Source organism: Bos taurus, chromosome 17 (assembly GCF_002263795.3).
Source record: "Bos taurus isolate L1 Dominette 01449 registration number 42190680 breed Hereford chromosome 17, ARS-UCD2.0, whole genome shotgun sequence".
NCBI lineage: Eukaryota > Metazoa > Chordata > Mammalia > Artiodactyla > Bovidae > Bos > Bos taurus.
In genome coordinates, this window is record NC_037344.1 from 64,295,364 (window position 1) to 64,315,844 (window position 20,481).

Sequence of the window (20,481 nt, forward strand, 5' to 3'; positions counted from 1 at the left end):
TTGTACCGTTTAGAGCCTATTTCCTGATAATAAAGCTGACATATACATCATTATATACCCTTTTCTATTTAAAAATACAGAAAAAGAAAATATTCAGAAAGAAAGGGCCACTGTTATGCTTACAGGGCACTGTAAGCTTCTCTTTCAGTCCGTCCACTAAGCAACCACATCCAGTTGAAAGTATGCTGTTTGTACACTTTTTAACACCCCGTCCTTTTCACCTAACAAGGTACAAGTGCTTTTACACACATTTAGCATAAACGTGACTTTAACGCCTGCATCTTTATCCCATCAAAGGACAGGTTTCCATACTGTGGGACTTGTGTGTTTCTTACCGATATTTCTCTTAGGTGAAATGTCATTGCTTCGATCCCCAAAGACATCTGCAGTACTTTTCTGGTTCCATCTGTAGAAGTGGAAACCCACTCAGTCTGCATGCTTGCGTCTTACTGGTGTTTAGGTGCTGTAAGGTATGCTTTTATGGTTTTCGCACAGACGCCAAGAACCAGCATCCCCTTAGTACTGTTTGCTCCTCTGCCGTGCAGACTTAGCAGCACAAGTCTTAACCTTGACATAGCTTGCCTGCTGCTAAGTTACTACCTTCCTCCTTATGTAGAGCACTTGCTGGTTATAAAGAAGATTCACCAGTACTCTAAAACTCTAAGCCGGCACAAACACGAGCCAGGGGTGTAGACTAGGGGCTTTTTTCTGGCTGCCTGGACTCTGCCACTGACTCTGTGTGACCTTGAACAAGGCACAGCTTTGCTCTGAGCCTCAGCATCCTAACCTCCAAAGGCTGCTGTGAGCCTACAAGCAGATAGATGCACAGAGTCTGGTGCTTAGCAGAAGCCAAGGTAATGTTAAACTTCTGTATTTTAAGGCTTTGTAGGAGAGGAAACCGAGGCTCCAGAGAAGTGACTTGCCTGGATCACTCAGCTTATAAAAGGCCAGTTGCCAGGCCCCTGGTCTTGTGAGTGGTCCCCTATGGGTCACTGCTCCTGGATGGTTTTTCAAAGCTCACAGGGGCATAAGGGCCCGGGGCCGGCCTGTGGAAGAATAAACTTTCCTTTCAGCTGTGCCAGAATCTTCTGAGAAGCAGCTTGAAGCTGCACAGGGGCCAGGAAGGAAAGGAGGTGTCTGGGGGGGTGGGGCCATGCCTCTGCTTCCTTTGGATCCCCTGGCCAGTACCCCCACCCCAATTCCACAGGTGGGGCCCACAGCCTCCCGCACCCCATTCACAATTGAACAAATGACCAGGTCCTCTGGCTCTGTGGCTTGGGAGGGGCTGCTCCCTGCTCTAGGATGATCAACTTATCCCGGTTTGCCTGGGACTGACCCAGTTTTAACACTAAAAGTCCCACATCCCAGGAGCTCCTTCAGTTCCAGCAGGCCTGCCTCGTTATCACCCTCTGTGTAGACTGTCATCCCTGAGCCAGACTCTCACGGGGTCTTTCCTGCTGCAAAGTCAGGGCTGCTCCCCTCTCCACCCCGGCAGGTGGGCTATTGCCCCATTGTTCGTTCCCATCAGAGTCTTCCTCCTGTCTCTCTGACTTGGCCATTAGCATCTGCCCCTAGTTCTTGGACAACCTTCCATCTTTGGAGGGCTTACTGTTTTATGAATCAAGCACTGGGACCTGGATGGGGTCACACAGGTCTCTGACTCCTGGCCAACGCTGTTCCCTTGACCTCTGCGTCTTGAGGACCTCGTCATTGACTTTACACCTGTGGGCCAGGTGATGGGCTCTGGTTTGGGATGACCTGGGGTTTGAGGTGGACATCTGGGGCGGAGCCTAGCAGAGGGACTGTCCTGCCTCCGATGGGCTTGTGAACCCGGGCCAGAAGAGATGTATTAATATCTGAGATGCTTATGATTGGGGCATGGCCTTCCTCCCCTGGGTGAGGCGTTCAGAGTTTCTCAGCCCCTGCCCGTGAGGGCTGGCTGTTCCCACACCTGCTGAGGAGGAGCAAGAATCTCTAAGTGTCTCCCTTCCTCTTTGGGGGCTTCAGGTTCCCTGCCTGTACAGACTGAGTGTTTGGGTCCCCTTCTGGCTGTAGCTTCCTCAAGTGATCAAGATTCTGTCATGTGAACACCCACTGGGGCTCTGATTTTCAGTTTAAGACAACAAGCCAGGATGTGGTGCTCTCTGTGCATGTATGCTGAGCCCCACCTTGTATTAATACAAAGGCGCTGGCCAGACCCTGGAAGGCAGCCCTCCCTGTTCTTTGCCTTCCTTGAGAGTCTGTGCATTCTCAGGCCTCCCAGCTTTGCACTCTCCTTGGGCTGTTGCCTTCTCCCTGGGCTACTTGTCATCTCAGTGGCCACTTCTCCTTGGAAGAGTCTCATGTCAACTCCCTCCCCTGCCCAGGGTAGGTTTGGAGCCCCTCCCTGGCTCATCCAGAAGTGACATGACCACACCACTCTGTCCTAATGATCTGTTTACTTGTTTACTTTCTGGCTTCCTCATCAGATGAACAGCCACAAGAAGGCCAGAGCCCAGAATTACTTGCCTTAGGGTCTCAGAGCAAAGATGGTGGGGTGTCAGAGTTGGCTAAAGAACCAAAACAGGAAAGAGCAATAAAACAGGCAGAACCTGCCCTCATGGATTTTGCAGTCTGTCTCCCCAGAGAGGTTCTTGATTGCAGCTAAAAGGAGCACTTGGGCACCTTCGAGAGATTCTTAGATCTCCAAAGAATGGTTACATTTGATTTGCAAAGCTCAGGAAGATCTGTGATTTGAATCTCCCCCACCCCCAATTCTTTTCTTGGCCAAGAATCGAGAACCATCCTCCTTTGCATCTGGTCAATCCCTCCTTTCTAGGGCGGGGTGCCTTCTCACCCCACCCTCCATCCCTGTGGTAATACTGTGGTGTGGCCTTTCTCAACTTGAGCCTCCTCCCAACTACTCCCCCACGAGTTCCCATGTGGTTCTAGGTGTTTTTCACGGTCAGGAACCTGAGAGTGACCTCAGGCCCTGCGGGCCCCTGTCTCTCACTCCCCACCAGGCTTGATTAACGTCCCCGAAGCTGTCACAAACAAGGGGCTGTGGGCTGTCACGTGGCCTTGAGTAACCACACTCTCGCTTCCTTCTTTTACACACGGCCGCTGGGGGTTGGTGCGATCCGAGACCACGGCAGGGGTGCCACAGCTGTGCTCGGCAGCACAGGCTGAGTCCTTGTCGCTAAAGCAGAGGAACCACTTCTCCTGGGCCCACGAGGTGGCTGTCCCATGGTCTGCTGAGCACGGTAAGTGCCAGCTTGCAAAACCACGGGGAGTGGCTGGGTGGTAGAGTCCCCAAGGGCCAGCAGGCCTGCCTGACAGACAAGGGCAGGCTGGCGGCCAGCCCCAGGCAGGACCTGAGGTGCAGCCCCTGGAACGAGCATCTCAACACTCTGGGCACTCGGGATTGAGGTGTGCCTGGAGTTCAGAGCTTTATTCTGCTGTCTCTTCTGGGTCCTAACCCCCTCAACTTTCATCTGTCCCTTCCCACGAGTTTTGCCAGCAGCTGCCGGCTTGGGGGTTACTGTGAATTCTTTTTTTTAATGGAGAAATCAGGAATGTTTCCCTAAAAATCATCCTACCCCTTCACGTGTGGGAAACCAAGGCCCAGAGAAGAGATTTGCTCAGGCTGTGGATCCATTTAAAATTGCATTTTTCAAACCTGTGTTCTTTACATTTTTATAGGACTGAGGAAGGGATGCGTGTGCACAGCAAATTATTAAAATATTAGAATTCAGAAACTACCGCCAGCAAAAGAGAAAGTCAGAATAATGATGAGAATATTCCTGTTTTGTGTCCGGAGTGCTTTAGGGGCATATAAGGGCATGGTGGGGGGCTGGTGGCTCAAGCAGTGTCCCCCTATACACACACATACACAGAGACAAGGAAAGTATCAGGGCTGGTAGGCTCTGGTTGCCTGGAATTCTTTTTTTCTTGGAATGTGGCTCCCCTTGCCTCAGGCAGGCCACACCCTGCACGGTAGACGTCTTCCTCACCCGGCTTGGCTGGGCCAGCAGACCCGGCAGACTGAAACTGAACAGAATGGGCTGGGCTGCAGGGTGAGCACCACCTGGGAACCTCAGCCTTCAGAGGAGTCAGGGAGTCATCAGAGAACTCTGTGCCCCCTTTTAACAGATGAAGAAACCAAGGCTTAGAGGGGTGAAGCAGCTGCCCCCACGGCGGTACGGCTGGGAGGTGGGCAGGCTTGCATTTGTGGTGGCTCCATCTGGTCACCGGACCCTCATGGAGCCCACAGAGATCCCAAGTTTTGGTCTCCCGGTCTCCTTTTGCTGAGCCGGAGCAGGCAGAGGGTGGGGGTGGCCTGTGGCTAGAAGGAAATAGGATTGTTACTGGTTGTGCTGCTCACTGCAGGACAGGACATAAGCATCGAGAGACAATGTGTTGGTATAAGGAAGAGCAACTTTATCCAGAAAGCCAGTTGACTGAGGAGATGGCCCACTAGGGTCCCAAAGAACCATCTTACTTGAGTTAGGATCCAGGCTGCTTTTATACTAAAAGGGAGGGGTGGGGTGGCTGGTTGCTGCAAACTTCTTGGAGTTGGAATCCTTTGTTCTTGCAGCTGTCCACAGTAGTTCTGGTCACGGTGTTCCTATAAACCTCTACCAAGACAATTTTTATTTTTTGTTCGGCAACTTTTTAATCTCTATATGAATGGAAAACTGTTATACCTTTAAAGGTCAAGTCTGGGAGGCAGAGCCTTGAGAAACAAAACAGTATGTGTATTTCTGGCTATAGGTGACACTTTTTTTTTTTCTTTACAAAAGTGCAGAGCCAGAAGGCCTAACCAGAGGCAACAGAATACAAAGGTTAGAGCTAAAGGAGTAGATCTAACGTGGAGCCAGGTCTGTTCTTCTCTGTTAGGGCTCCCTACTGTCCGTGTCCATCCCACAATGTTGGCAGCGGTGGGGGTGGCGAGGGTGGGGTCAGTGATCATCCTGGCTACTTCTTGCTGAACAAGGGCGAGGAAGGGGTGATGGGGGAATGGAATTTATCAACTTGAAACTGGCAGTATTCCCAAGTCCTAGGTTGAGCATAAGCCGTTTGCATTCTGAGGACACTGCCCCGCCTTTATGCAGTTCTGTCACACTTAAGACAAGAAGTCTTGCCAGGTGGCTCAGCCGGCCAATGCAGAAGCTGAAGGAGACGTGGGTTTGATTTCTCGGTTGGGAAGATCCCTTGGAGGAGGAAATGGCAACCTACTCCAATTCTCTCACCTGGAGAATCCCATGGACAGAGGAACCTGGCAGGTTACAGTCCATAGGGCCACAAAGAGTTGGACACCACTGAGTGAGCACGTATGCACACTTAGACGAGCACTTGAACACACACACGTGTGTGTATATGTATATAATTCCACTTTACCTGTATATAAACTCTAGCACTTGAGGGCACCGAGGCTGCTCTGCCATGTGCTATCTTTGTATATTTCCCCTGTTAGCCCCACTTGGACAGAGCTTGATTAAAGCATTTCCTTTCCAGCAAGTACCAGTGAAATGAGAGAGTGAAGTCCTCATTACTTATATGGTAGGGGCTGACTTGAAACAGCAACTTAAGATCTAATGGATTGCAACACCGAGTCTGTCGACCTATTGGCTACAGGTTCTCTTGGTCAGGCGGACACCAGGAATCCAATATTTCAAAAGAGCTTAATTTAAGCTTGCTTCTGGGAACCACTCTAATCCTTTGCAGGACAACTGGCAAGGCCTTATCCCCAGGTACATGAGTAGTTTCCAATCAATATGATACTTGGCTGATATTTGTAGATAAAAGCAAGCACATTGTCACTGATGTTAGGCAATACAGATTGGGCGATAATTTGCCTTTCTTGGGATGCCATTGGCCCATACTTCTGGTCTTACCTTTCTGTAGACCTCAGGGAGATCATCTAAGTTTTGTCCATTTTTCTGAGTTTTCTAGGAGAGCCCTCTGTAGGTTTCAAAGCAGGTTTCGGTGGGACTCTGATATCTAGTGGTCCCATCGGAAAACGTCACTTGAGCATTTAGTTTACAGAGATGATCTTGGCCTAGGATGAGGATAGGGAATTCAGGCATGTACAGGAAACTATATTTTAATATCAGATTTCCTAGGTGGCATTCCAGTGGTTGTGAAAATGATCACCTCTGTACTTCCCCTGACAGCCCACTGACTGGCGTAGACTGGGAGGTTCTCTGTGCTAACTGAGGGTTTCAGTTCAGTTCAGTTGCTCAATCGTGTCCAACTCTCTGCGACCCCATGGACTGCAGCACGCCAGGCCTCCCTGTCCATCACCACCTCCCGGGTTTACTCAAACTCACATCCATTGAGTCGGTGATGCCATCCAACCATCTTACCCTCTGTCGTCCCCTTCTCCTCCCGCCTTCAGTCTTTCCCAGCATCAGGTCTTTTCAACGACTAAACTGAGGGTCTAGTACGGAGTTTGTTCCCTCGTGTCTACCAGAAAATCAACCAGTTTGCTACTCATTGTCAGTTTTACCCAGGGCTCCTGTGGGGATGTTTGAATTGAGTGTCGTACATCCAGAGGAACCCCAGGCCTCTTCATTCATCATCTGAACATTCTCCCCTCTCTACCGTCTGATAGGCCCCACTCCTGTCCTTTACTATCCATTTCTAGCCCTCTTTTAGAAACTTTTTTTTATTGAAGTATAGTTGGTTTACAATGTTGCGTTGTTTTCAAGTATATAATACAGTGATTCAGTTATACATATATTTGTCTATATCCTTTTTCAGATTCTTCTCCCGTTTAGGTGATTACAAAATACTCAGGGTAGCTCTCTGTACCATACGGTAGGTTCTTGTTGTTTATTTTATATATAGCAGTATATAAGAATGTTAATTGCATATTCTTATTCCTTCCCAACCCCCTTTCCCTTTAGTAACCATAGATTTGTTTTCTATTTCTGTAGGTCTATTTCTGTTTTATAAAAAGCTGATTTTGTATCTTTTTTTTGAGATTCCACAAATAAATGATATATTTTTCTTTCTCTATATAGCTTATTTCACTCGGTATGATAATCTCTAGCTTCATGCATATTGTTACAACTGGCATTATTTTGTTCTTTTTTAATGGCTGAGTAGTATCCCATTGTGTATGTGTGTATGTAATACACATGTACACACCATATCTTTTTTTTTAAGTAATTTATTTTTTATTGAAGGATAATTGCTTTACAGAATTTTGCTGTTTTCTGTCAAACCTCAGCATGAGTCAGCCATAGGTATACATATATCCCCTCCCTTTTGAAACTCCCTCCCATCTCCCTCCCCGTCCCACCCTTCTAGGTTGATACAGAGCTCCTGTTTGAGTTTCCTGAGCCAGACAGCAAATTCCCGTTGGCTATTAATTTTACGTATGGTAATGAGAGTCCCTTGGACTGCAAGGAGGTCCAACCAGTCCCTTCTAAAGATCAGTCCTGGGTGTTCTTTGGAAGGACTGATGCTAAAGCTGAAACTCCAATACTTTGGCCACTTCATGCGAAGAGTTGACTCATTGGAAAAGACTCTGATGCTGGGAGGGATTGGGGGCAGGAGGAGAAGGGGACGACAGAGGATGAGATGGCTGGATGGCATCACTGACTCCACGCACATGAGTTTGGGTGAACTCCGGGTGTTGGTGACGGACAGGGAGGCCTGGCGTGCTGCAGTTCATGGGGTCGCAAAGAGTCGGACACGACTGAGCGACTGAACTGAACTGAACTGAACTAAGTTTCCATGTTACTCTTTCCATACATCTCACCCTCTCTTCCCCTCTCCCCATGTTCATAAGTCTATTCTCTATATCTCTCCACTGTTGCCCTGTAAATAAATTCTTCAGTACCATTTTTCTAGATTCCGTATATATGTGTTAAAATACGGTATTTATCTTTCTCTTTCAGACTCACCTCACTCTGTATAATAGGTTCTAGGTTCATCCACCTCATTAAAACTGACTCAAATGCATTCCTTTTTATGTGTGTATGTATATATACACATATACACACCACATCTTCTTTATCCATTCATTTGTCAGTGAACATTCAGCTTGCTTCCATGTCTTTAGCCCTCTTTTCCTTTAATTTCAGGCGCTCTCTTCTCCCCAGTGTCCTTTCTCTTTACAGTAAGTCCACTGTTTCGTATGTAGTGCTAGCTTACCTTTCTTAGAGCCTCCTGTCTTCCAGGAATCCAACACAGCCGTTAGAAAAATAGCATTTCACCTTGGGCTTCTTTTGTCTGTGTCTGTTCTCTACTGTTGAATACCTCAAAAGCAATGTCTACCAACTGAGAAGGATTCATTCTAAAGGCACTGTCTAATTTTTACAACTTTCTCCTGATATCTGGGGCACTCTGCCCCATAAAGTTTGCATTTGCCTTTTTAGTGTTTTCAGGGCCCTCAGGATCTGCATCTTTATAGAGTCTGATAAATTCTTCCACCAAATTTAGAGAGGTCTTCACTTGATTTGTGCTGAATTTCTTGAACTTTTTCAAACTCTTGTTTTGGGACCCCTTTTTGAAGCCCTGCCAAGATGCACTTACAGTAGTGCTCTAATAAGGGCATTGGGAATTCCTGGGGGTTCAGTGGTTAGGACTCAGCGTTTCACTTCTGTGGCTCCGGGTTTGATCTCTGGTTGGGGAACTAAGATCCGCATGCTGTGCAGCATGGCCAAAAACAAGCAAAAACGGACATGGCTCCCCCACAAAGGCTCCCAGTTTGGTTCAGCTGTGGGTGCTGCCAAGTGGGCTTTGGGTGTACCATTTGAGTCCATTAGGTGGAGCTGGTATGCTTCTTCCCTGGCCTGATCAGTGACCATTTCTCCTTTCATCTCCTATGAAGATCATATTGAGAAGACTGTGTATGTCTGTTCAGGTAGGGTGGTTAATGGGTAGCAAAACAATTCTGTCCTTTGGAAAGAATCCTCCCTATAAGGAGGGTTGTCCAATTAAATAAATCCAAGGTTGAGAAGGGTCTGTGCATCCATAGGAACCCAGCCAGCTGGCCTTTTTCATTTATGCCCTCTATGGGGCAATTGCCCTGCTCTGGGAGTGGCTCCCGGTCCAAATTGGGTGCCATGTTGGGTCTTGGAGAGTGACACCAGACCAGGTTCCAGTGCCCAGGAAGATAACTGATCCCTTTAAGGAGAGGGAACCAGTCCAACTACTTCCCGAGCCCCAGTGTTGGGATGTAGGGCTGCAGCAAGAAGAATGGGAGGCAGTGGGAGGAGTGGATATGTTGGCATAGTGGCTGGAGTGGCTGGGACAGCCAGCTCCGCCAGAGGAGCACTTCGGGTCTGGAGCAACATGGCTTCAATCTCCTTCCTTTCCTTTTCTTCCTGTGTGACAGGTTTTCCCTTGGGCTTCTTTTCAAGCCTTTGAAAAGCCTGTATAAAGCAACAACTGTAGGACTTTTCTCATCCTGATGTAATTGTTTGCACAGAGGGGATTTTATCATTCTTCCCCACTTCTTCAAAGAATGGCTCTAATTTCACAATTGTAATTTAGAGAGTCATTCAAAGGCCAAGGTTTCTCAGATCCTAATAGGTACAGTGGCCCCCACATCATTACAGTAAAATGTCCTCTTCCTCTTAGTCATGGGTTCATATCTGTAATCCACAGAGGGCAATGGCACCCCACTCCAGTACTTTTGCCTGGAAAATCCCATGGACGGAGGAGCCTGGTGGGCTGCAGTCCATGGGGTCGCTACTTTTCACTTTCATGCATTGGAGAAGGAAATGGCAACCCACTCCAGTGTTCTTGCCTAGAGAATCCCAGGGATGGGGGAGCCTCATGGGCTGTCGTCCATGGGGTCGCACAGAGTCAGACACGACTGAAGCGACTTAGCAGCAGCAGCAGCATAACTGTAATCAGACCACTCACTTACCCAAAATGCACCCCCAGAAGACTATTTTTGGGGATATTTGAAACATCCCCCGTCTTTTAAAGGCAGACAGGATGGAGTCAGGCTTGTTCTTCTGTTACAGGATGGCTGGTGTGTGTGTGTTCCGTGTGTCGGTCCGTCTGTCTGTCTACAGATAGCCTCTGAAAATTGTCAGTTCTTAAGCTAAAACCAAGTGTAGGTCTCAGTGAATTCATTTGTGGAAGGACCTCACCTCCTCTGTTACCAGACCAGCAAATTTGGGTACGACAGTTGAGACTTGAATTTTTTTTCTTTTCTTTTCCATTTTTTTTATCCACACTGGAGGGGCATATGGGATCTTAGTTCCCCAACCAAGATTGAACCCATGCTGCTTGCATTGGGTTGGAGTCTTCACCACTAAAACCACTGGGGAAGTTCCAAGAGTTGGGTTTTTTTGGACGATGAGAGGAAGGCAAAAAAAAAAATCTTAGATGTCACTATGGTTTGTGTGTCTGTAAAGGTCCACATAACATTCACCAGGTATGAAAAAAAAATGAAAGTGTTAGTCGCTCAGTCGCTTCGGACTTTCTGTGACCCACCCCATGGATTGTAGCCAGCCAAGCTCCTCTGTCCACGAAATTCTCCAGGGGATCTTCCTAACCCAGGGATCGAATCTGGGTCTCCTGCACTGCAGGCAGATTCTTTACTGTCTGAGCCGCCAGGGAAGCCCTGCTACCCACTCCAGTATTCTCACCCGGAGAATCCCATGGATGGAGGAGCCTGATGGGCTGCAGTCCACGGGGTTGCAGAGAGTCTTACACAGCTGAAGCAACTGAGCACATGTGCGTAATGTCTGGAAAGGCTCCTTGATGGCTCTGGGGTAATTGATAAGAAAAGGTTGGGAAGTACAGGATGACGCACGTGAGGCCGAAAGTCTGCAAATGGCACACTCTGGGCAGCTGAGAGCCTGTTGCCAGGTCCCAGTTTTGTGTCCACTCCTGAAACACGTCTTTAATGAGCCCCCAGGATGCCAGGCCCGTGGGGACTGGGCATCCACTGGAGACTTGAGATCTGAAGGAGGTGGCCGGCCACGCTGCCTGCACTCCAAGGGATCAATATCACAGCACCTACCCAGCACCTGTCTGTCTGCTAAGCCCGGGGCATGTAGCATGAGTCATAAGAGTTTCTGGTTCCTATTTAGCATTTATGGACTGATGGGAATGAATGTTTTGAAAGTAAACAAGCATTTTTTTAAAAACGTTTAAATAACCTGACTAATCATGCCTGGGTGATCTGGGAGGGCTTCTTGGAGGAAGCATCATTTATTCTGGCTCCAGAGAACGTCCAGGCCTGGTTCACAGGTGGTACGGAGCTGTGCCTATGAGGTGGGCTCTGGAGCAAGACCACCCAGGTTCAAATTCCTGCTCCTTCTCTTACTGGCCATGTGGTTCTAAGCACCAAGTGAGCCTCAGTTTCCCCATATTTCACATGGGGTTAATATGAGGAGGTTGTGAGGACTGAGTGAGTTGATAATTCATGCATAGCTCTTAGAACAGTGCACAGGGCGTTGTCTATACTAAATACATGTGATTCACAAACCACAGGAGACTGAGGCTGTGTATGGTACCCAGGCTTCTGGGGCTTCTGGCCCTGGCTCTTTCTGACTAACAAGGTCAGAAGTGTGTCACAGCTATCCCAGGGTTGCAGATTTTTCAGGGATAGGACCTTCTGTACAGAACGACAATGACAGCAGCTTGCCTTTAGTGAGCGCCTGCTAAGTTGCTTCAGTCGTGTCCGACTCTGTGCGACCCCATAGACGGCAGCCCACCAGGCTCCCCCATCCCTGGGATCCTCCAGGCAAGAACACTGGAGTGGGTTACCATTTCCTTTTCCAATGCATGAAAGTGAAAAGTGAACATGAAGTCGCTCAGTCGTGTCCAACTCTTCGCAAACCCATGGACTGCAGCCTACCAGGCTCCTCCATTCATGGGATTTAGTGAGCGCCTACCAGGTACTAAATGTTCAACCTGGACCAGCTCACTTCAACCTGTAACAATCCCACAAAGCATTCATAGGCGCTACTGGAATCTTGTATTCCAGATAAGGAACTCACGGCTCAGAGAGGTGGGTTCAGTTACCCAAGGTCACACAGCTTGTATGTGACAGAGGTGGGACTGGATCTGGTTTGATACTGGATTTGATCCTGAGCGGGGCCAGGGCCTGTCTGTTACCAAAACTGGGGTCCGCTCTCTTGTGTGCAGTCAAGCCAATCTACTGACACCATGTTGTGGGGGAGGAAAAGGCAGTGTTTACTGCAGGGTAGCAGACAAGGGGTCTAGGACAGCTAGGGCTCAAAAAGCCGGAATTCCTCTATGAGCCTTTGCAAAGCACTTTTATTTTTTTAAAGATCTTTTTTGATGTGGACCATGTTTAAAGTCTTTATTGAATTTGTTACAGTGTATGCTTCTGTTTTCTATTTTCTTATTTTTTTTTGGCTGCAAGGCATATGGGGATCTTAGCTCTCCAAGGATCCGAACCCACAGCCTCTGCTTTGAAAGGAAAAGTCTTAACCACTGGACCACCCGGGAAGTCCTGCAAAGCATTTTTCAAGGCCAGATGAGGGAAGGAGGAGAGTTGCACAGTTCTGACTGGTTGATGGTTGGGTAACAGGGCAGCATCACAGAGGTTAACATTATCAAGCCTCGGGTGCCAGGTCTGGGGGCTACGTGTTCATCCACCTGGTGGGAGAAGGGCTATCTAGCATCTGTAAAACAACTCAGGAAATGTGCATCAGGTACTGTTATCTAGGTACTTCAGGGAAGAGCTAAAGCAGAGAATATGCGGGGGAGAGGGGGGGTGCAGTGTCTGTCCTAAGAAGGCCCCACAGGGTCCTCCTTGGTCACACGTCCAGTCCAGCAGAACTCAGACCTGAGCTGGGATCTTGGGAGTGGGGGGACGCCTGGGCCTCCACTGGATCCCCTCTCTTGAGGCTGTTCAACCCACACCCTGAGATGCTCCATCCTTTGGATCCTCAGATTTCAAGCTTTTGAATGCTGGGATTCAGGATTCCAGCTGGGAGGTCCCAAATGTCTTGAGTCCCATGAGTGTCTTTCCTGAGTGGTCCAGGGCAGCCGTGCAGAGCTTGGGGCTCGGGTGGGTGTGGGGGTGGCCCCTGGCAGCTCTCTAGTCTACACTGCCTGAGAGCGGCTCAGGCAGAAGTACCCCAGTTCAGGGTGGAAGGAAACGGGCAGTGTCTGATCACCTCTGTCGGGCAAGCGATGAGATAAATAGGATGTGGCATCTCTCTGCCCCTCTCTGTGCCCCACCCACCCCTCTCCGGTGGTAAGCAACTATTTTCCTGCCATCAGAGGAGAGAAGAGGCAAAAGGTGGGGGCTGAAGGAAATGGCTTCACTACCCTCAGCCTCGCTTCCCTAATCTGTGTAACAGGAACCAGAGCGGCCCACGCCAGGTGGGTAGGCGAACGGGTCCCCCACATGATGAGCTGGTGAAACGATCCATCCACAGTGGGGGTTTATGCCGTCTTGTTTCGTTAGGGTACACGTGTCCTAGCAAAGATGAAAGTCATTATCCTACCTGCCACAGATGCTGCTTGCACTCTGCTCCTCTCCTTGTTACCTGCGAGGCTCTTTGCAGTCACAGAGCCTCTGGGAACCGTGCGGGTTTCAGTCATATGGGTGAGGCCTGCCCAGCTGCAGCCTGGCTCCAGGGTGCTGTATCCCCGGTAACCTTCCTCTTGAAGCCCACAGTATGGCAGGTCCCAGGGTCCTGGTTGCCTGAGACTGATGGGGACGAGGGATGGTCAGTGCTAACACTGGGAACATTTGGGACGAGCTGGTCGGCTTAGGCCCAGGCAGGGAGATACTGGCTTTTCCCAGGGCTCCCTGTTGCATCCCGAACAGGCAGGGAAGTCTCTGCTCTCACATAGGTCTTTGCAGCTTCCCTAATGTAGAGAGGTAGGGAGGTCGCCACCTCCGTACCCTCCCGGAGTCAAGAGGCCCGCCCCCCATCTCCTCTGTTCCTCTGTCCATAGCCCCCTGCTGGATGCCAGCATCAAGGGACCTTCCTGCAGCATCTCATTCTGTTCTCATCTTTGAGACAATACCACCCATCTTACAGATGAGGAAACCGAGGCTCAGACTTGGTAAAGCGATCTGCTCAGGTTATACAGCAGCTCAGTGGTCTCTCTTCCACCCCAGGCTGCCTCCGTGTGAAGGGATGGGTGCAGGGGGACAGCCCACCTTGGGGAACACAACCTGGCCCCTTCCACAGTACCCTCCCAATCTCCCTGACTCACCCAGGTACCTCCCTGACCCGGGAGCCGGTGGGTTGGGTCTTCTGTTTTTGTTCTCCCTTTCTGCTTCCAGGAAGTGGCTAAGCGCTCTGCCTTCCAGGAACCGAGAACTGCCCAAGTGGGGGTAGTGGGGGTAGTGCCCAAGCTCATAGTTACGAAATATGTCCTAAACATGGCTTCCTCTTAAAGTCCCCTGCCGTCAGGAAAGTGGGGCCAAGATTAGGCCATATACTCTTTCCCGAGGTGCAAAGAACGTCTGCCTCCCAAAGGCAAATTCAGAGGCAAAGAATGTGTGTGTGTGCACACGTGTATGACACATTTATTAAGCACGAGCTGCAAGCTGGCACTTTTGAATTCATTATGTCATTGCATTCTCCCCAAAACCCTATGAGATGGGTGGCGTTTGTTGTTCCCATTTTACAGATGATGAAACTGAGGCTCAGAAAGGCAAAGATCTGAGTCAGGGTGATTTCACTTGTAAGGGACAGAGCTGAGACTTGACCATCCTTTTGTTGGACCTGAAAATCTGTGCTCTCAACCTTGTGCCCTGCATAGTACCCAGTACAGAGAGCACCAACCTTTCTGGGTGTTACAGCCTTCAAGGTCCTCCTGATTCCTTCTTTGCCCTCCCTCTCCTAACTGGGTTCCAAGGCTTTGCACCTTCTGCTCTCTCAGCTAGGTTAGGTCTCTCCACAAAGCCTTCCTGAGTTCTCGCTAGCTTTGAATCTGGTCTCCGCGACTTGGCAGCTGTGTGTCTTTGGGCAAGTCGCTCTACCTCTCTGAGCTTCACCCTCCTCAGTAAAATGAGGATATCTGTGAAAGCCAGATGTGTCTGGTGCAAATATCATTGTTTAGTTTAAGAAATTATTTTAAGGTAAGATCAGACTGGTATTTTAGAAACCATCATAATTTTAACTAACATGTGAGAGGTTGAATTGAGTCTAGAAGCAGAGGGTCTATGAGTGAGTTACAGATATTCAACAAATGATGAACAACTGTTCTCTGCTCTGAATTACGTGAAGTACAAGGAAAGGTATTGAATAAATGAGAAAATGCTTTGAAAAAGTAGATATATGTATCAACAAATGTATACTGGAATCACTTTGCCGTGCACCTGAAACTAACCCAACATTGTAAAATCAATTATACTCCAACTGAAAAAAAACAAGGAAAAGTTTTGGAAATTATCCAGGCTCTGCTCCACTCTGGCATGAGCTGGTCGGCTTAGTCCCAGGAAGGGAGATATTGGCTTTTCCCAGTGCTCCCTGTTGCATCCCGAACAGGCAGGGAGGTCTCTGCTCTCACACAGGTCTTTGCAGCTTCCCTAACGTGGGGAGGTAGGGAGGTCGCCACTTCCGTACCCTCCTGAGTCAGAGGCACCCCTCATCTCCTCTGCTCCTCTGTCCATAGCCCCCTGCTGGATGCCAGCATCAGGGTCCTTCCTGCAGCATTTCACTCCATTCTCATCTTTGAGACAATACTGCCCATCTTACAGATAAGGAAACTGAGGCTCAGACTTGGTGAAGCAATCTGCTCAGTTTACACAGCAGCTCAGTGTTCCCTCCTTTGCCCTGGGCTGCCTCTGTGTGCTGGGGTGGGTTGGGGGGAAAGCCCACCTTGGGGACCACAACCTGGCCCCTTCCACAGTACCTTGGATTGCATATTGCGGAAGGGTACTATGTCAGGGAATCGAGGAATCTCAGCCCAAAACACAGCTGTTGGTCACCACAGGATTCTCAGCTGCAAGATTTTGAATCCCACAAACACCAGCCACTGCCAGGGGGAGAATAAGGGGAGAGAGAGAAACCCAGGAGGCATGAGTGTTCACAAGGCCAAGAAGAAAGACCAATCAGATGGCCAAAGGGAGAGGCACTGCCCTTTCTGGCTCCCTGGTCGGGAGGCTGAGGGGTAATACAAAGACAGACAGTCACTTCTGCTACCCACAGGCAAACGAGACGACTGTCAGCTCCCTGAGGACAGGCTGTTCACAACAGATTTGAGTCGTTCTCCTGGCCCCAGATAGAGCAGTTGATGGCTCTGGGCCCTCGAGGACTTACAGGATAGATTTACTGAAAGAACCGAAGTAGCTGCTATTTGCAGGAGCTGGAGATAGGAGCAAAATGCTAAGGGCTTTGTAGGTATCATCTCATTTTATCCTCACAGTAGTCTACAGGTAGGTGCTATCATCCCCATCATATAAGCGAGGACCTAGTCAAAGGGAACTGGATCAAGCCAACACATGGAGAAAGGATGAGAAGACTGAGAATCTGAGGGACAGGCCAGGGTTGTGTGAGATGGGAGCCAAGATAAGGGAAACTGGAACAGAGGGATGCAGAGAGAGGAGTCAGCATCACACTCCAAGAGGCCTCAGAGGGCCAAACGAGCATCTTTATCCTGTAGTCCCGTGGTCACCAAACTCTTGCTCATGAACCCCATCGGTGGACAAGATAGGTACATTGATATATTTACAAATTGTGTACAGGTACCACTGTGCTCATGAGACATTGTAAATGTGTACACAAATAGAAGTTAAGTGACACAGAAGTCCATATAAGTAGAAGATCTAATGTAATCTTTCCACACCCCAGTAGACTGTCTTCCCACACTGCACTGGGTCTTCGCTGCTGCACATGGACTTTCTCTAGTTTTGATAAAACTAGTCTCTAGTTTGGACTTTCTCTAGTTTTTTGCGGGAGGGGCTGCTCTCCAGGTGCGATGTGCAGGCTTCTCGTTGTGGCAGCTTCTTCTGTCGCATAGCACAGGGTCTACGGCACGCAGGCTTCTGCAGATGTGGAGTGTGGGCTCCGCAGCAGTTGCTCAGGGGCTCTGCAGCACAGCTTCAGTAGATGTGGTGCACGGGCTTAGCTGCCCAGTGGCACGTGGAATCTTCCCAGACCAGGGATTGAACCTGTGTCTCCTGCACTGGCAGGCAAATTCTTAACCACTGGACCACCAGGGAGGTCTGAGGCAAATATTAATACATTTCTGTGCACTGGGTCAGGGGAGTTGAGGAGTGCCCCCAGATGGATTCACTGATCCTGGTAAGTAGTAACAGCTGCTATTTGTGGAGGGGCTTCTGTGCACCAGGCATGTGAGGGGTGCTGAGGATGCTCCAGACCAGATGTGTTACCATGTGGATGTCCAGGGTCGCGGTCAAGGGTGCTTGGTGGGCCCAGGGGTGCAGCTATCCTGACGCCCTGTTGTCCATGTCCCCCCTCCAGGTGCCATGTTTCTGCAACTCCTGCTGCTTCTGGCCCTGCTGGGCCCTGGCAGCAGCCACCAGCTGGGGGAGACCAGCACGAATGAAACTGTGAAGGCCCCAGGCCCCCTATACCCAGGTGAGGAGAGAGACCCAGAAGACGATGAAGACTATGACTATATAGGACAAACGGACCCTCCAGAGATGCTTGACAATATCACTGAGGTCCCCAAGTTTCTGCCTATGGTGACAACGCTGGGGCAGAGAGAGTCTGCAGGGCCTATGATTCCTGAGTCATTCATTCTGGAGGTGTCCACAAGGGACTCTGCTGTCCTGAGTGCCACAGGGGCAACCACCAAAAAACTGAGTCCAAAACTGGTCACACCGGTCCCGCTGACCAAAGAACTGGTTACTGAAATCCCTCCCAAAGTGAAGGATCCATCCACAGAGCTGGCTGCAGCCACAGAGGCCCTGTCCACAGACCCCGTGACCACAGAGGCCCTGTCCACGGAACCCAGGCTTACAGAAGCCCTGTCCACAGAACCCGTGGCCACAGAGGTCCTGTCCACGGAACCCAGGCTTACAGAAGCCCTGTCCACAGAACCTGCAGCCACAGAGGCCCTGTCCACGGAACCCAGGCTTACAGAGGCCCTGTCCACAGAACCCAGGCTTACAGAAGCCCTGTCCACGGAACCCGCAGCCACAGAGTCCCTGTCCACAGAACCCAAAATCACAGAGACTCTGCCCACGGAACCGGCCACCACAGAAGCCCCTTTCAGGGAGCCCACTACCATACCAGCCCTGCCCACAGATCCAACCACTGTGGAGGCCCTGCCCACGAGAACTGCTACCACAAGGGGCCTAACCACAGCCCTTCCTGTGGCCTCTGATACTCCCAAGGGCACCACTGTGGCAGCTGGCAACTTGTCTGATGACTTCACTGGGAACAAAGATCATAGCCTTTTTCCCTGGAGCTCTGTGGCCCCACTCCCCGCAGACGGCCTGCCAGACCCGGGCCCCGTGAAGCAGTGTTTGCTGGCCATCCTCATCCTGGCCCTGCTGGCCACCATCTTCCTCGTGTGCACTGTGGTGCTGGCCATCCGCCTCTCCCGCAAGAACCACCTGTACCCCGTGCGCGATTACTCCCCCAGCGAGATGGTCTGCATCTCATCTCTGCTGCCCGAGCGGGGCGAGGGGCCTGCGCCCGTGCCCAACGGGGACCTGCCCAAGGCCAGGGAACAGGGCCGGAAGGCGGGGCCGAGGGAGGGCCGTGAAGGGGATGACCTCACCCTGCACAGCTTCCTCCCTTAGCTCCCGAGCTGCTGAGCCAAGGCCCATGCCGAGGCTCTAAGCCCTGGGTCAGGCTGCCTTGGATCCCCCTGGAGACGGGAATCTTCAGGGCGGGGACCCGGGCTGCCACACACAAGACTGAGAGCAGCCAGGCTCCAGGCACTGAAGCAGGCCTGGCAAACAGAACCTCCGGTAGAGGCTGCAGACGACCCCCCAGCTCCCTGCCCAGCCCCCGTGTGTCCTGGGCTCCCTCTAATGCCTCCGTTCCCTGGCCACTGGAGTCTCATCCTCACGCACCCAGGAGGACTCAGAGTTCGTCCCTGCTGCCATGCCCGCTACCGTTTCCTTCTACGGTCACTGCACAGGAAGGGGGTACTCTGAACTGGATTCCTTAGTTCACTTTCTATCACCCCCCGCTCCTCATTTGGGCTATCTCTCAGGGAACCCACGGTGAGTTGTGGGGGCTGAGTAGGTTCCTTAGGGGACTCTGTGGACCTACAAGCTATTGTCTAGTGCCAGCCTAATCCCATCCTGCCCTCCCTCGCCTCCCCCCCCCGGGGCCTTGATTGAGGTGCTCGCAGAGGTCTCCCGGCACCCAGCTCAGGGCCCAGGACGACACACACACACACACACACACACACACACACACGTCGCTCAGTCATGTCCGACTCTCTGCGACCCCATGACGGTCAGTAAATGTTTGGTGGTGAACAAGTGATGGCTGAGTGAATGCTTCAGGCTGCTTCCTTCAGGTGGAGAGTGGGTCCTTTTGCTGTTCCCCCAGCCCCAGGGCCCTTAGGAAGCCCCCTGCACAGGCTATTAAGGTTACTTCAGGGGGCACCTTGGTGTATCCTTGGGCGCTGCGGGAGGGGTTCAGGCTGTCGAGGGGCAGAGAATGCTGGCCCCAGGAACCACTTTGTCCAGTGCCACCCATGACATAGTTCAAGCCTGCAGAATTTGGTCCCCCCGCACCCCAAATCTCTGCCAGATACCCCCTCGAAACATCAATGCCATGCACCCAAGAAGCCCACCCTGACCTCTCTCTTCTGCATGAGGCTCATCTCCCCTTAACACCCAGTGGCCCCCTCCTCACAGGGGGAGCCTGGCTACACCCCACAAGGCCTTCCTACAACTGACTGGTTGTCTTACAGAGTTTGAAGAAATGAAGTGAGTCACTTCAGTCATGTCCGACTCTTTGCGACCCCCTGGACTGTAGCCTGCCAGGCTCCTCTGTCCATGGGATTCTCCAGGCAAGGATACTGGAGTGGGCTGCCATTTCCTTCTCCAGCATAGAGAGTCTGGGGCCCAGTAAACTTTTTCTTAAAGGGCAAGATCATAAATATCTTAGGTTTGGCAGCTCACGTGGTCTCTGTCGCATCTTCTCAACTCTGGCATCCGGCATAAAGGCCGCGATTGACTCTGAGTCATGGATGAAGGGGTTTAGCTGAATTCTGTTGAAACTTTAAGGCAGCAGGCTGGGTCAGGCTCTGTAAGTTAGCTTGTCCCTGACTTCAGTGTAGGGTGACCAGATGTCCTGAGACTTTCCTGGTTTCAGCACTTAAAGTCCTATATCAATGGGATATAAGGTTTCTGGCTCCAGCAGATTAGGACAGCAAGTGGCCCTGTTTAAGCACTGAAACCCACGTGGACCCCGAGGGTCAGATCAGGAAGACAAAGGCTTAGAGAGGAGAAGGGTGTGGTTTACTTCCTGACATGGCTGAGCCAGGGTTTCAGACTTTTGATCTTTGCTTCCTAATGCCTTTTAGTCATTTCTGTACACGGGGAAGGAAACACACACACACACACACACACACACACACACACACACTTCTACC

At 50.6% G+C, this 20,481-nt stretch overlaps 1 protein-coding gene across 3 annotated transcripts; it reads left to right on the forward strand.

Moving 5' to 3' along the window:
- Positions 1 to 3,111: 3,111 nt before the first annotated feature.
- On the forward strand, positions 3,112 to 19,360 carry SELPLG (selectin P ligand). Of its 3 annotated transcripts, NM_001271160.1 has the most exon segments (3): positions 3,112 to 3,242; positions 6,745 to 6,801; positions 17,379 to 19,357. In NM_001271160.1, a coding segment is annotated over 1 exon segment (1,284 nt). In that variant the 5' UTR covers positions 3,112 to 3,242; positions 6,745 to 6,801; positions 17,379 to 17,383; the 3' UTR covers positions 18,668 to 19,357.
- Positions 19,361 to 20,481: the final 1,121 nt, after the last annotated feature.